This window comes from Cajanus cajan, chromosome 8 (assembly GCF_000230855.2).
Source record: "Cajanus cajan strain Asha chromosome 8, NIPB_CcT2T_4, whole genome shotgun sequence".
Taxonomy (NCBI): Eukaryota; Viridiplantae; Streptophyta; class Magnoliopsida; order Fabales; family Fabaceae; genus Cajanus; species Cajanus cajan.
Window position 1 is genome coordinate 55,540,938 of NC_138524.1, and position 12,756 is coordinate 55,553,693.

Genomic DNA, 12,756 nt, shown 5'->3' on the forward strand with positions numbered 1-12,756 from the left:
TTATTTTGAAAACAATTTGTAAACTCTTAGGTTTTATTTTCCAAGTTTTATTTTCAATTATTTTGGATATTGAAGAGCATTTCTGAAGGTTTTTATGTGAACCCTTTTTACCAATGTTAAAAAATTTATTTCCTTAGTTTATTTACATTATTACAGTATATGTGTTGGGGTAGTAAGGGTGTCACACAAGGAATCCTTGAGAGTTAGATTTTTTTTAGATTGTGTTTAGTTAGGATCAAGTTAACCAAGTTTAAGAGAATGTGTTTAAGGTTTTTCTTAAGACGTGAATTTCATAAGTTCATATCTTAAGGAATGTTAGAGAAAAAACTCTAGAGTTGGAGGTAACCTTTTTCTTCTTCTAACCTCATTGAGTACCCAAATCGTTCCCCATAGTTGAGTTGTGTTGTGAGACTTGAAGATTCAAGCTTGGAAGCTCAGAATCTGAGGTTGAATCATCATGCATAGAGTTTGATATTCTCCTTCTTTTCTTCCTCCCTCTTCTCATTTCGGAGTGCTTCAAGGTAAGGGAAGTTTGTTGATCAATGATGTTGAATTCTACTTATTTATTTTTGCATGAAATGAACCATTTGGTGGGCGTTTGGTTGGAATCAAGAGTAGAAAATCTTTTGCTTAAGTTTTTCTTCTTTAAAGGTAACTTGGAGAAGTAGTGATGATCTTTGAATTGTTGGTGGTTACATGTATTTAATGTTGAAAATAAGTTGTATATGTCACACACACACACATCGAAATTAGGGTTGCAAGTTGGTCTATTATGAGATTCTTACACGTTGAGCCAAAATCGTTATTCTGCTAGGTGCAAAAATCACCATGTTGGGCATAATTTCATGACATCAGGCATGATGTAGGTTAGTGACTCTCTACCTCACTAACACCAAGCGAGGGATAGTGTCGGGCGTGAGTTAGTCGAGAGTTCTCTAACTTGGTCATGCTCGATGTGGAATAAGAAGCATCAAGCGTGATTAGTTGAAGGACTCTATGGCTTGTTAATATTAGGCACAAGATTGGTGGCATCAAGCTTGATTAAGTTAATGGATTTTTGTTTGGACAACATCGGATGTAGGTTTTGTAGTGTTAGGTGTGGGTCAAATAGAGGCTCTCTACCTAAATAACATCGAATGTGGGCTCTGTAACATCAAGTGTGGTCTACATAGAGACTCCCTATCTCATTTACATTGAGTGCAAATGGAATGAGTCGGGCATGGGTGAGTTAGAGACTCTCTACCTCACCGACACTAGATGCAGGTTAAATGGTGTTGGGTGTGGTTATGTTGAATGAAAGTATAAATGTATAAATGTTGAAGTATGATGATAATTTTCATGTTATATGTTGATAGTTGGTTCCAATTCATTACGTATTAATCTATGATGATATATATTAATGCTTTAAGTTGTTTAATTTCAAAGTTGCTTATTTTTGGAAGATGATTAAGTTTTTTGTTTCGCAAGTTGTATGAAGTAAGTTGATTAAGTTGATAAGTTGTATGGGCATGCAATGAATGTTTAAGTTGAGATACATAAAAGTTAAAGGAGAGTAAAGTTGTTTTAGAAGAAAATATTCCATTGTCTGGATATAATTTGCGGTGCTTCGAGAGTCCAAAGTTGAAAGCCCTTTAGTGAGTAAGTTGTCTCCTGAATGAGAAGTTGTTTTTAAATTTTCTCCTCTAGGTTTTACGTGGAACAATATGAGCCAAGTCGAGTTATATTGATAATGAAGTGACCAATGAGTAAGACATAAAGTTGATAGATAAAATCCTCAACAGATTACTAGAAAAGGTGTGTAGTACTTGGAGGGTAATTAGTGGACTAATTCCATAGGTTTAGTTATACATGCTAAGGTTGTGATAGGCTCACACCTAAGTTGCCTTATCCCTGATAGTAATACTAGATTTTTCTATTTTAAGTGGTGAAACATGAGAAATCAAAATAAGTTGTTAATAAATCCTAAACCCTAAACACTTAACATTCTCATAGAGTTATTTTCATAACATAATTTTAACCTAAATAAACAACCTTCAATTGTCATATTTTCACCATTATATTTATTTTCATTCTCATGTGGTTTATATAGAAATGCTTAAATTATTGAAATGTGAAGTGTCTTAAACACTATAATTACTTTTAATTTATTCAAAAATTGAATTTTCATTAATGATGACTTGTAAATTAAATACATAAAATATATCATTTAAAAATTTTCTCAATAATTAAAGAAGGATGACTGTAGAATGTCCAACATATATTACATTCAATTACTGAAATGCATAATTGCTTTTAAATTATAAATTATAAATTATATATATATATATATAAATTAAAAATTATTAAAATTCAAATAGTGGGAAAATATTATCTAAATTAATTAGAGTAACTTTTCTTCTTTTATAAAGATAAAGATACTAATTCAATACAATTTCAAATTACTCAATCCAAATGGTAATAGGCATCAAAATTTAATTTTGATAAGACGTAATTAATATAAAATTCAAATATAATTTTAGTCTTTCAAATTTAAGATATAAATTTATTTTTTGATTCTTAAATTTAAAAATATTTTTATAATCATGTAATTTTCAAAACTCTTGCTTGAGTTTCTTAGATCATCAATAACATATTTAAAAGTGACAAATGAAGTCAATTATGCAACATCAATCAAATTTAATGTTATATTTTCACTAACAAACATACTAATAGATATATAAATTTTGTGTGATAACATTCAACAAATTCCATAAAAAACTGAGTATAAGAACTAAATCAAGATTTTTTGAAATTACAGAGACTAAAAATATCAATTTTAAATTTGAGAGATAAAAAATAAATTTACTTAAATTTGAGATACTAAAAATATATTTAAACTTTAATATAATTAATTATTACATATTATTTTCTATTTTTTTCTATAACTGATATTTTAATTTAAAATTAATGTAATCGATGATATATATATATATATATATATATATATATATATATAATTATTGATTATCAATCACTTAAAAGAAGAAATCTATTTACTCCAAGAGTAAGTTTTACTCAATTCAATAATTCATATTTTACTTCAAGTTTCAACGACTCTAACCATTGAATTAAAAATATTTTATACATTTATTTGAATCTATATAATGAAATGTCATATGATTTTTTTAATTTTTTAAAAATTAAATTAATGTAAAATATGAGTTATTTAGTAAGTCTACCAAGATTTACTTATAAGTAAGCAGATCTCACCTCATTATTTAATACTAATTAGTTAATCATTAGCTATTATTAATTAATATAGTTTTAAATTACATTAGGAATGCATGAAGAATAATTACATATATTTTTTCTGTTTATAATTAATAACAATTACTTTCTAATTATTATTTTTCTGTATAAATGGCATTTTAATCAAATTTAATATTTTAATTACATATTAATATTAATGAATTCTAATTTAAAACAATTTCTAATTATCCAATAGTGTATATGAATGGTAATAGACATGAATGTTTTGATTTGATATAAATGAATCTAATTAATAATGATACATTATTTTTATTTATTATTTTCTATATAACTAATATTTAAATTAAATTGGTATTTAAGTTAAAATTAATGTAATCAATAATATATAAATACTAATTAAATGTAATTTCCAATTATCAGTTATTTAATACTAACTATTTATAATAAAAAAAATATTACTCAATACAATCATCATAATTATAATGTTTTTTTATAAAAGTTCAACTTTTATTTAGTAATTAGAAAGAAAAATAATTTTATATATCATTTATATAAAAAAAACATAATAATTAAGTTAATGATAAAAATACATATCTTAACCTTTTAAGAGAAAAAAGAATTAGAAAAAAAAAAGAGTGATGTGAGAAGAGAATAGATGAAAAAAGTTAAAAATAAAGAATAAGAATTAAAAAAAGTGTGGAACATATATGTGTACAAAGGACATGAAAAAAATAACTTTTATAAAAATTTCAGAAATTTATTAACTTGTAATCACATATGATATTTACTTAGTATTTACTTTTAATAGGTTATCAAATTAAAAATTATATATGAGAAAAAAGTTAAGAATAATTAATGAAAAAAAAATAGAAAAAATATCATGTTACCTAACTCTCTCAATTCTCTAATTTCACTAAACGTGAAATAATATGTGACTATGAAAATATATTAGAATAAAAAGATTATATTTTTTAATAAAATCTCAAATATATTTCGAAATGACAAGTTGTAAGACAAAATAGTGAAAGATGAATAATATAAAAAAAGTTAATTTAAATATTTAGAATTTATAATTATATGAAAATATATAAGAATAAAAATTATAAAATAACTAGTAAGCATTTTTCTATCATGGAAAAGCTTTAGATATTTTTGGATTTTTTTTAATACAATTTCACTGTAAAGTCTACCATATCACTAAAGTCTAGTGCTTATAATGTTCACATGTAATTCTAAAATATATATCAAATCACTTTAGAAAGAATATAACTTTGTATTATGTGGACATGCCATATTTATAAATAAAAACATTCTATAAAACTTGAAAAAATTGTAAAATTGATTATTTTGTTGTATCAAATCACCATTGCATAATCTCAAAGCTTTGTGGCAGTTTCAGCATTGAGACACATGGGATATAACGAAAAGAAGATGAATGGAGAGGGGGAGATAGTGAAGGTTGAGCCAAAACCCAGCAATGGTTTGATCTCAAAAGTGGTTGATTTGTTGGAGAAGCTTGTGGTGAAGTTCATCTATGATTCTTCACTGCCCCATCACTACCTCATTGGAAATTTTGCTCCTGTTCCTGAGACCCCTCCCACTAAGGACCTTCATGTAAAAGGGTACCTACCGGTTAGTACTAGTGTGTCTTTTCATTGTTGAATTTATTCTTTATTCAATATAATTAAAATGTACTCATATTGTAATGATGGACTAACAGTTTAAAATGTTTTATTCTGTTATCCAATCACATATTGATTATTATCATGTAAGGCACTGCAGTAAGATGATTGACTTGTAATACACTCAGCCTTCTGGTTTTCTGGTTTCTGTCATTGAAAACTATTAACTGACATATAATTACAGCATGTTACTTGTAATACACTGTGCCACTCATTGCCTACCATTTGAAATGTGTTGCAGGATTGCTTGAATGGGGAGTTTGTCAGAGTTGGACCTAATCCAAAGTTTGCTCCTGTAGCTGGATATCACTGGTATTTTTTTGTTTTAGTATATTTTGAACACTATATTCTAAGAGATGGAACATATCCTGGTGAAAAATGCATTTCATGGTCATCATTGTAGCTTATCAGTATATTGATTTTCTTTTTCCTATTTTTATTTTTATGAGATAGTTTGGTTGTTTATCTGTGTTAAAAAAATGTGTTCTTAAAGTGGATTTTGATGCTTATACATTGCTTTCCTTCACTGTTTTTGCAGGTTTGATGGTGATGGGTATGTGATGTTCTTCCTATATGCAAAACATATATCTCTTTCGAGTTTGTTATAGATGAGTTTTTTGTGTCAATAAACTGGCAATATTTGCAATTGCTTGAGGATACTGTCGATTGTTGAGCATCAAACTTCAATAAAAAAAACTACATAGTTTGTTTTTACTAGAATCTTCTTTCATGGAATTTTTTGATTATCCATTTTCATTGTCCTCTAAAATTTGTAATCTCTAATTTAGTGTAGTGTCAATTTGGATAAGTAATTACTTAACTTCTAATTATGATCCAAGTTCTGATGAAACTCCTCAGTCAGATTCTCTAGGATGTATTTCCCCTCTGTTTTCCTTTCCTGGTTTTATTTCTTTCTGTCTTGTTTATTCCTTTTCTTTTCCTTCTTGCTTCATTACTGTTAGAGATATATTGTTAAAATCATTCATGTATCGCTTAACAACTCAAGCTTTTGGATAGTTGGTTCATGATAATTGCATTCAAGGTACTCATTGAATTGGTATTAACTTCTTTTCATCTTGTGGGAGGTAACCATGACAATGATATGAGCAGATTTATAGAAAATGAAGGTCTACGCACAGTTAATCACCACCTAGTAATTCAAGAAAGCATTTGTCACACACACACATACACACACATATATATATATCATGTTTGGTCATCAAATTTAAGATAAGTGTATCTTTTAGCATGCTGTGAGTATATATGGCCTTTCAAATGATCAAACTGATTAAGCATGGTTATGGCTCGGTCAATTTGAAATTTAATTTACTTATGATACATTCTTCTGAAGTGAATTTCACAGGGCTTGTTATATTGAATGAATGTTTAGGAAATGGGGCATTATGGAAGATCGTGTGAGAAGTAGCAAGAGAGGATTGCGAATTCAGCATGGGATAGAAGCGTAACCTTCTGCCAACATGGAATGATGGGAGGGAGAGAAAACCATAAGGGGATTGGTTAGATTGTTAGGTGGGAAAGAGTGGAAGAAAAAGAGGGAAGAGGTGAATCAGAGAATCAGGAAAGAAATGAGTTAGGAAGATGGGAAAGAACCAGGCCTCTCAAATTGCTTGGGTTCAGAGAGAGTTCATTTACTCTTGGTCCAAATCATTTGTTAAATATTAACATATCAAATATTTATTACTGTAGTTTTAAACTGAAATAGACAAAAAATTACATGATATGTTTCATTTTCACGATATACATTCGAGGGAGGTTCACTATAAGGGATGTTCATTTTATTTCTAGCTGTTTCATCTTGTCCAAATTTAGTTAAGAGTTAAGACATTTGGGGTCGAAAATCTTAACTAAATGTCTAATCCAAAACAATATAATATTCTAGATAACAAAGAATCTGCCATACATATTTCAGTACCTTGTTGTGAATTAAACACCAGTTCCAAATATACATTCAATTTTGACTTTTAGCAGCTCATTCATTATACTGGAAATGATACTGTTTCTGATGTTCTTAAATTTTTGGCAGTCAATAACACTATATAAAATTCATAACTTTGGCATCAGTTCCTCCAATTTTGATCTATATATCAATGAATTGCAGAATGATTCATGGTTTGCGTATCAAAGATGGAAAATCTACATATGTTTCCCGTTTTGTGAGAACTTCTCGTCTTAAACAAGAAGAATACTTTGGAGGCTCCAAATTTATGAAGGTATGAGAAGAAAGTGAAAATTTTACTAGTCTGAGAAATGTTTTGTTATAGACTCCCAAGACAATAATAGTTTCTTATATCTCATTTGCAGATTGGAGATCTCAAGGGTCTATTTGGACTTTTAATGGTTAACATAAATATGCTGAGAAGTAAATGGAAAGTGCTGGATACTTCTTATGGAACTGGAACAGGTAATTTGTGCCATACAATTGTTTTCAAATTTAAGGTCCCAAGAAATGTTTTACATTCTGTAAGTTTGTTCAGTGCAATTCAAGAAATGTTCAGTGCAATTCAAATAGTATTTTGTAATGTATGTTCATGTCCCGTTTGAAGATTCCCCAACTGTTGCATTATGTATGGGCTTCTTTTTCAGTATTAATACTTCACAAAACATATTAGAAAACAATGACTAATTTAACATTCCATTTTTAAAGTAGACCTCAATTTTCTTTTTCAAATAACTGGAGATTTCGTTACCTGGTACTGTTGCTCATATTTGTGTTTCGGTGAAATCTTTCGATGGTTTTTGACTGGGAATACCAAGCTCTTGTGTATGACTGGAAGTGGTGAAACTAAATTGTGCTCATTCTCTAATTTGTACCAGCCAACACTGCTCTTGTATATCACCATGGGAAACTTCTAGCACTCTCGGAAGCAGATAAACCCTGTTAGTACCAAATTTATCTGTTTTAATGTTATGAACGATAAAAACTTGTTGATATCTGACATGCCATTAATTTTGTAGAACAAAGGGTTGAAAAAAATTCTTAAGTGGCAACGGTTTTTTCCTTTCTCATGGAGAAAGTAACTGCAGTCCAATTAGTGACAAATAGTTACATTTTGAAATTCGCAGATGCTATTAAAGTTTTTGAAGATGGTGATTTGCAGACACTTGGCATGCTAGATTATGACAAGAGATTGGGCCACTCCTTCACTGCTCATCCAAAAGTTGACCCATATACTGGTAAAGCCACCTTCAATTAAGTAATTAAATTGATTGATTTAATGGAAAAATCATTCCAACAAATAAATATCCTGTATGCAGGGGAGATGTTTACATTTGGCTATTCACGTACACCACCATATATCACATACAGAGTAATTTCAGAGGATGGTTATATGCATGATCCTGTACCCATAACAGTATCAGATCCCATCATGATGCATGACTTTGCTATCACAGAGAATTATGCAATATTTATGGATCTTCCTTTGATTTTTAGGCCAAAGGTATTACACATGTGTTTCCCTTCTTATATTCTGGCAAAAGCTTATATTGCAGGTTTGGAGTTTTTTTTTTTTTTTTTTTTTGTGTGGGGAAGGGTTGTGTCAAGAATGGTTTGATGGTATATAGTCTATTGACTTTATACATCAATTGATGGCAATTAATGAATCTGGCACTGTTGATTGAAATCCATTTTTCAGGAAATGGTGAAGAATAAGACACTGATATTCTCATTTGATTCAACCAAGAAAGCTCGTTTTGGTGTGCTACCTCGATATGCTAAGGATGAAAAACATATAAGATGGTTTGAGCTGCCAAACTGCTTCATATTCCACAATGGTGTGTTTGCTTGTTTTTGTTTCTCCATAATATATTATGTTGATTAATATTCTTTAATGATGATTTTTGAAAAAATTCAGTAGTCCATATGATTGAAGTGAATGATTAGAAACATTTTAGTGAACCCAGATATTTTTCCAGCCAACCTTTGAAGTCTGTCTAGTCTGTAAAATCATTATAATTATAATGACAAAGGTTTTAACAATCCTCCACTAACGTGCAAATCACTACATGAAGATGGTAGGAGTTAGATAGAATTGATGGGAAAATTAGTTACAGGCAACTAGAGTAGTTAATTAATCAGTTATATCGGAATTAGTCAGGTACAAATAGTGGGAATTAAGATGATAGGAGATAGAAGGGAAGGGAAAATTAGTTAGGGAAGTTAAATTAGTTATCGGATTTAGCTATATATATATATATTGGGGGAATTGGAGGAAAGGGTCCATTCTATCTTTTATCATTTGAGAGTTGAGTTTTGTTCTTTGAGAAATGAAAAGCCCTTTGTGAAGGAGAAACCCTTGAAGGAGACTTTCACAAATAATTGAAGTCTTGAAAACACCAAGGGATCAAGATTGCACTTGATCAGTAAAATTATTCAAAATTAATGACATTCATAATTAACAAAAAAAAAATGTCATAAGCCTCTTAAACAAAACACAAACACAGAAGAGTACAGAAGTAGTTTATTAGTCAGTTATTGGAATTAATTAACTAAATGATCCATTCTATCTAATATCATTTGCAAATTGAGCTTTGCCCTTTGTGAAAGGAGAAATCCGTTGTGAAGGGGTAATCCTTCAAGTAGAGTTACCTCTCCTATCTTCTGTTCTTTTGCAATTAAGAAATACAATCTTGCTTTTTCTCATCTATTTTCTGATCTAGGTTCCTAACAGAAATTGTCCTTTGTTAATATGTTTGAAACTTCGAATACAAAACCAAGTTTAGTCTGTGCTTTGAATTCTTTATTTCTGATGGGCTTGTCTGTTGCAACTTTTTTCAGCCAATGCTTGGGAGGAAGAAGATGAAGTCGTTTTGATCACATGCCGTGTTCAGAATCCAAATTTGGACAATGTCAGCGGGGCAGTCAAAGAAAAGCTTGAAAATTTTGCAAATGAGCTGTAAAAGACACATTTTTACATGTTTATTTTGAAAAGAAGTTTACTGGATTACTGTTCTTTATTAATGAATTTTTGAACTATTTTCCAGTTATGAAATGAGATTTAACATGAAAACCGGTGAAGCTTCTCAAAAGAAACTATCAGCATCTGCTTTAGATTTTCCTAGGGTGAATGAAAGCTACACTGGCAGGTAAGCTCATTCTCCTCATGTTGAGAAAATATAGAGAAGTCAAAGTACTCAACAACTTGTGAATTAGTCTATCATAATCATCTGTCAATTTGATCATGGAAATTTTTGTGGTCACATTTACTCTTTCCTTTCATCAGGAAGCAGCGATATGTATATGGAACCACATTAGACAGTATCGCAAAAGTTACTGGAATTATAAAATTTGATTTGCATGCCAAACCGGATCATGGAAAAACAAAGCTTGAAGTTGGAGGAAATGTTCAGGGTCTCTACGACTTGGGACCGGGGAAGTTCGGCTCCGAAGCTGTTTATGTCCCACGTGTACCTGGCACCGATTCTGAAGAAGATGATGGATACTTGATTTTCTTTGTACATGATGAAAATATTGGGTATCACTTCTATGAAATTATTTTTGTATGCTTGAATTGTAATCATATATGTATGGCTCTTTTGGTCATTATGAGATATGACTTATTTTTAGTTTTTCTTATCTTCTTCTGAGTAGAATAATAGCTAACATGAATTCAAATTACCAAACTGCAGAAAATCATTTGTGCATGTCATCGATGCAAAAACAATGTCATCAGATCCTGTTGCAGTTGTAGAATTGCCACATAGAGTTCCATATGGTTTCCATGCCTTCTTTGTGACAGAGGTTTGTCTTATAACTACATATATTTCTTCATTGCATTTCTTCCTCTCTTTGCTCCATATTACTTGCAATGCTTATTCAGTAGCTGGTAATGCCATTCAAGTGTGCGTGGAGGTTTTATAAGAGTAGTTTGAGTGCTTAGCTTTGTCTGATATGAACTAATTTCTAGTAATATAAAACCATTTTTCTAAAAAAGTTATCAAAGGAAAAATTCATTTGTTTCTTATTGTATGTTCACCTCTCACTTTTGTTTAAGACCATGCTACTGATTATAACTACATATGCTCTTTGGGCAGGAACAACTGCAAGAGCAGGAGAAACTGTAATAATGTTTGCAGCTACACTACTGTTCTACTCAGTCTGTGTATACATCTTTCTACAAATTATCAATCGGTGTACTATATCCCCAGTATCACAGCAAACCAATGTATACCCATTGTTTAGAAATGGTTAAAATAAATTTTATTCAAGAATAATAAATATTGAATTGTATATTTGTTTGGTTTGCTATCTGGTTTGTTTGGTTTTGATCTGGTTCAACTGATTTTTTATTGGTTTTCAAAATTTGGTTTGATATTCTATAAAATATATTTATCTGTCCATTTGTAATATATAAATTTTGAGGCACAACACATGTAAGCAACATTGAAACATGCAATTTCGCCATGCCAAGGTTTTAGCTTACTTATCATCATTTACTTTTTAAACACAATTATATATATATATATATATATATATATATATATATATATATATATATATATATATATATATATATATATATATATATTTCTTCCATAGCCTCAAATTACCTCTAATTGTTATTAATCTTAATAACTATTATTTTTTATATCTTTTAATTCTTATTAATCTTCTCAACTTTTTCAATCTCAATAAGTTTATATTATAGATAAACAATCGAAACATAATTCACAAATAAGTTTACTTTTTCAAAAATTATTTTAATAAGTTTAAAATATAGACTGGAGAGAGAAGATTGCAGAAGAGGATTCAAATTTTTTAAAAAATAAATTTTACAATTTGCACAACCATTAATGGCATTTATTATTCTATTTACAATAAAAATTGAGATGTATATCACATCATATTTTTAGAATGCTCACATTTACCATTACAAGGTTTTAAGAATCGTTCAAGGACGTTATTTTTGTCCGCAACAACACAGTGTTATTACAGATGATATTAACATCTTTGAGCACAGTATTGAAGTCCAACGTTACTAATACCAAGCAAAATTTCAGTGCGGATGCAAATCAGAGTTCCTTCACAGTTGGAATACGATTTTTTTCTTTATAAATTTCGTTTGTAATCCAATAATTTTAGAAGAAAATCAAATAAACCAAAAAACAGATTACAAACGCGAATCAAAAATGGATACTCATTGCATGCTTACAACATGTGAATTGTATGAATTCACGACCTTGCTCAAGTTGTGAAGATAGCAAATACATACTTTTAAAAGAGAAAGTTGTTGCCGATGATAAACTTGCTAGAGATATTATGATAAAAATAAAACAAAACATATCATAACAGACCAAATAAAAACTTAAAAAAAGTAGAATCAATCTAAATTAAATCTTAAGATTGTGGAGTTAGGTTCATGCATCTTCACCTCCTCAAACTTGGCGTGGGACCATAAAGACCAAGTTCTGATTTTAGTTGAAATATATGAGCTTTTGCCAAATATGCAAGTTGGTTTGGAAAAGGAACATAACAAGTAACCTATTGAGATGCAAGCAAAGTCCCACATCGTTCAAACAAGAGAATAGACATGGGTTTATATCCACACACTAAAAGTGACGCGGTGGCAAATTTGTAAATAAAATGAACACTTTTAAGATCGGTTAAAATTTAACCGATCTTAAAAGTACTTTTAAGATCGGTTATAAAAGAACCGATCTTAAAAGTGACACTTTTAAGATCGGTTACAAAAGAACCGTTCTTAAAAGTACTTTTAAGATCGGTTATAAAAGAACCGATCTTAAAAGTGCCACTTTTAAGATCGGTTATAAAATAACCGATCTTAAAAGTACTTTTAAGATCGGT

The 12,756-nt window shown here is 29.6% G+C and overlaps 1 protein-coding gene across 1 annotated transcript; it reads left to right on the top strand.

Moving 5' to 3' along the window:
- Positions 1-4,524: 4,524 nt before the first annotated feature.
- LOC109798371 (carotenoid 9,10(9',10')-cleavage dioxygenase 1) lies at positions 4,525-11,183 on the top strand. Its single transcript, XM_083062267.1, has 14 exons — positions 4,525-4,881; positions 5,173-5,243; positions 5,470-5,484; positions 7,051-7,162; positions 7,254-7,353; positions 7,767-7,829; positions 8,016-8,126; positions 8,208-8,392; positions 8,588-8,726; positions 9,730-9,847; positions 9,936-10,037; positions 10,175-10,426; positions 10,581-10,692; positions 10,986-11,183. The coding sequence occupies exons 1-14, from the start codon at positions 4,660-4,662 to the stop codon at positions 11,013-11,015; spliced, it is 1,632 nt and encodes a 543-aa protein (XP_082918393.1). The 5' UTR covers positions 4,525-4,659; the 3' UTR covers positions 11,016-11,183.
- Positions 11,184-12,756: the final 1,573 nt, after the last annotated feature.

What these genes read in the sequence shown, in the direction of transcription:
- LOC109798371 (XM_083062267.1), top strand. Translation starts at nt 4,660, where the DNA reads ATGGGATATAACGAAAAGAAGATGAATGGAGAGGGGGAGATAGTGAAG. An exon ending in GAGGCTCCAAATTTATGAAG is followed by an intron (nt 7,163 to 7,253) that starts GTATGAGAAGAA and finishes TCTCATTTGCAG; the next exon opens with ATTGGAGATCTCAAGGGTCT. An exon ending in CTGCTTCATATTCCACAATG is followed by an intron (nt 8,727 to 9,729) that starts GTGTGTTTGCTT and finishes AACTTTTTTCAG; the next exon opens with CCAATGCTTGGGAGGAAGAA.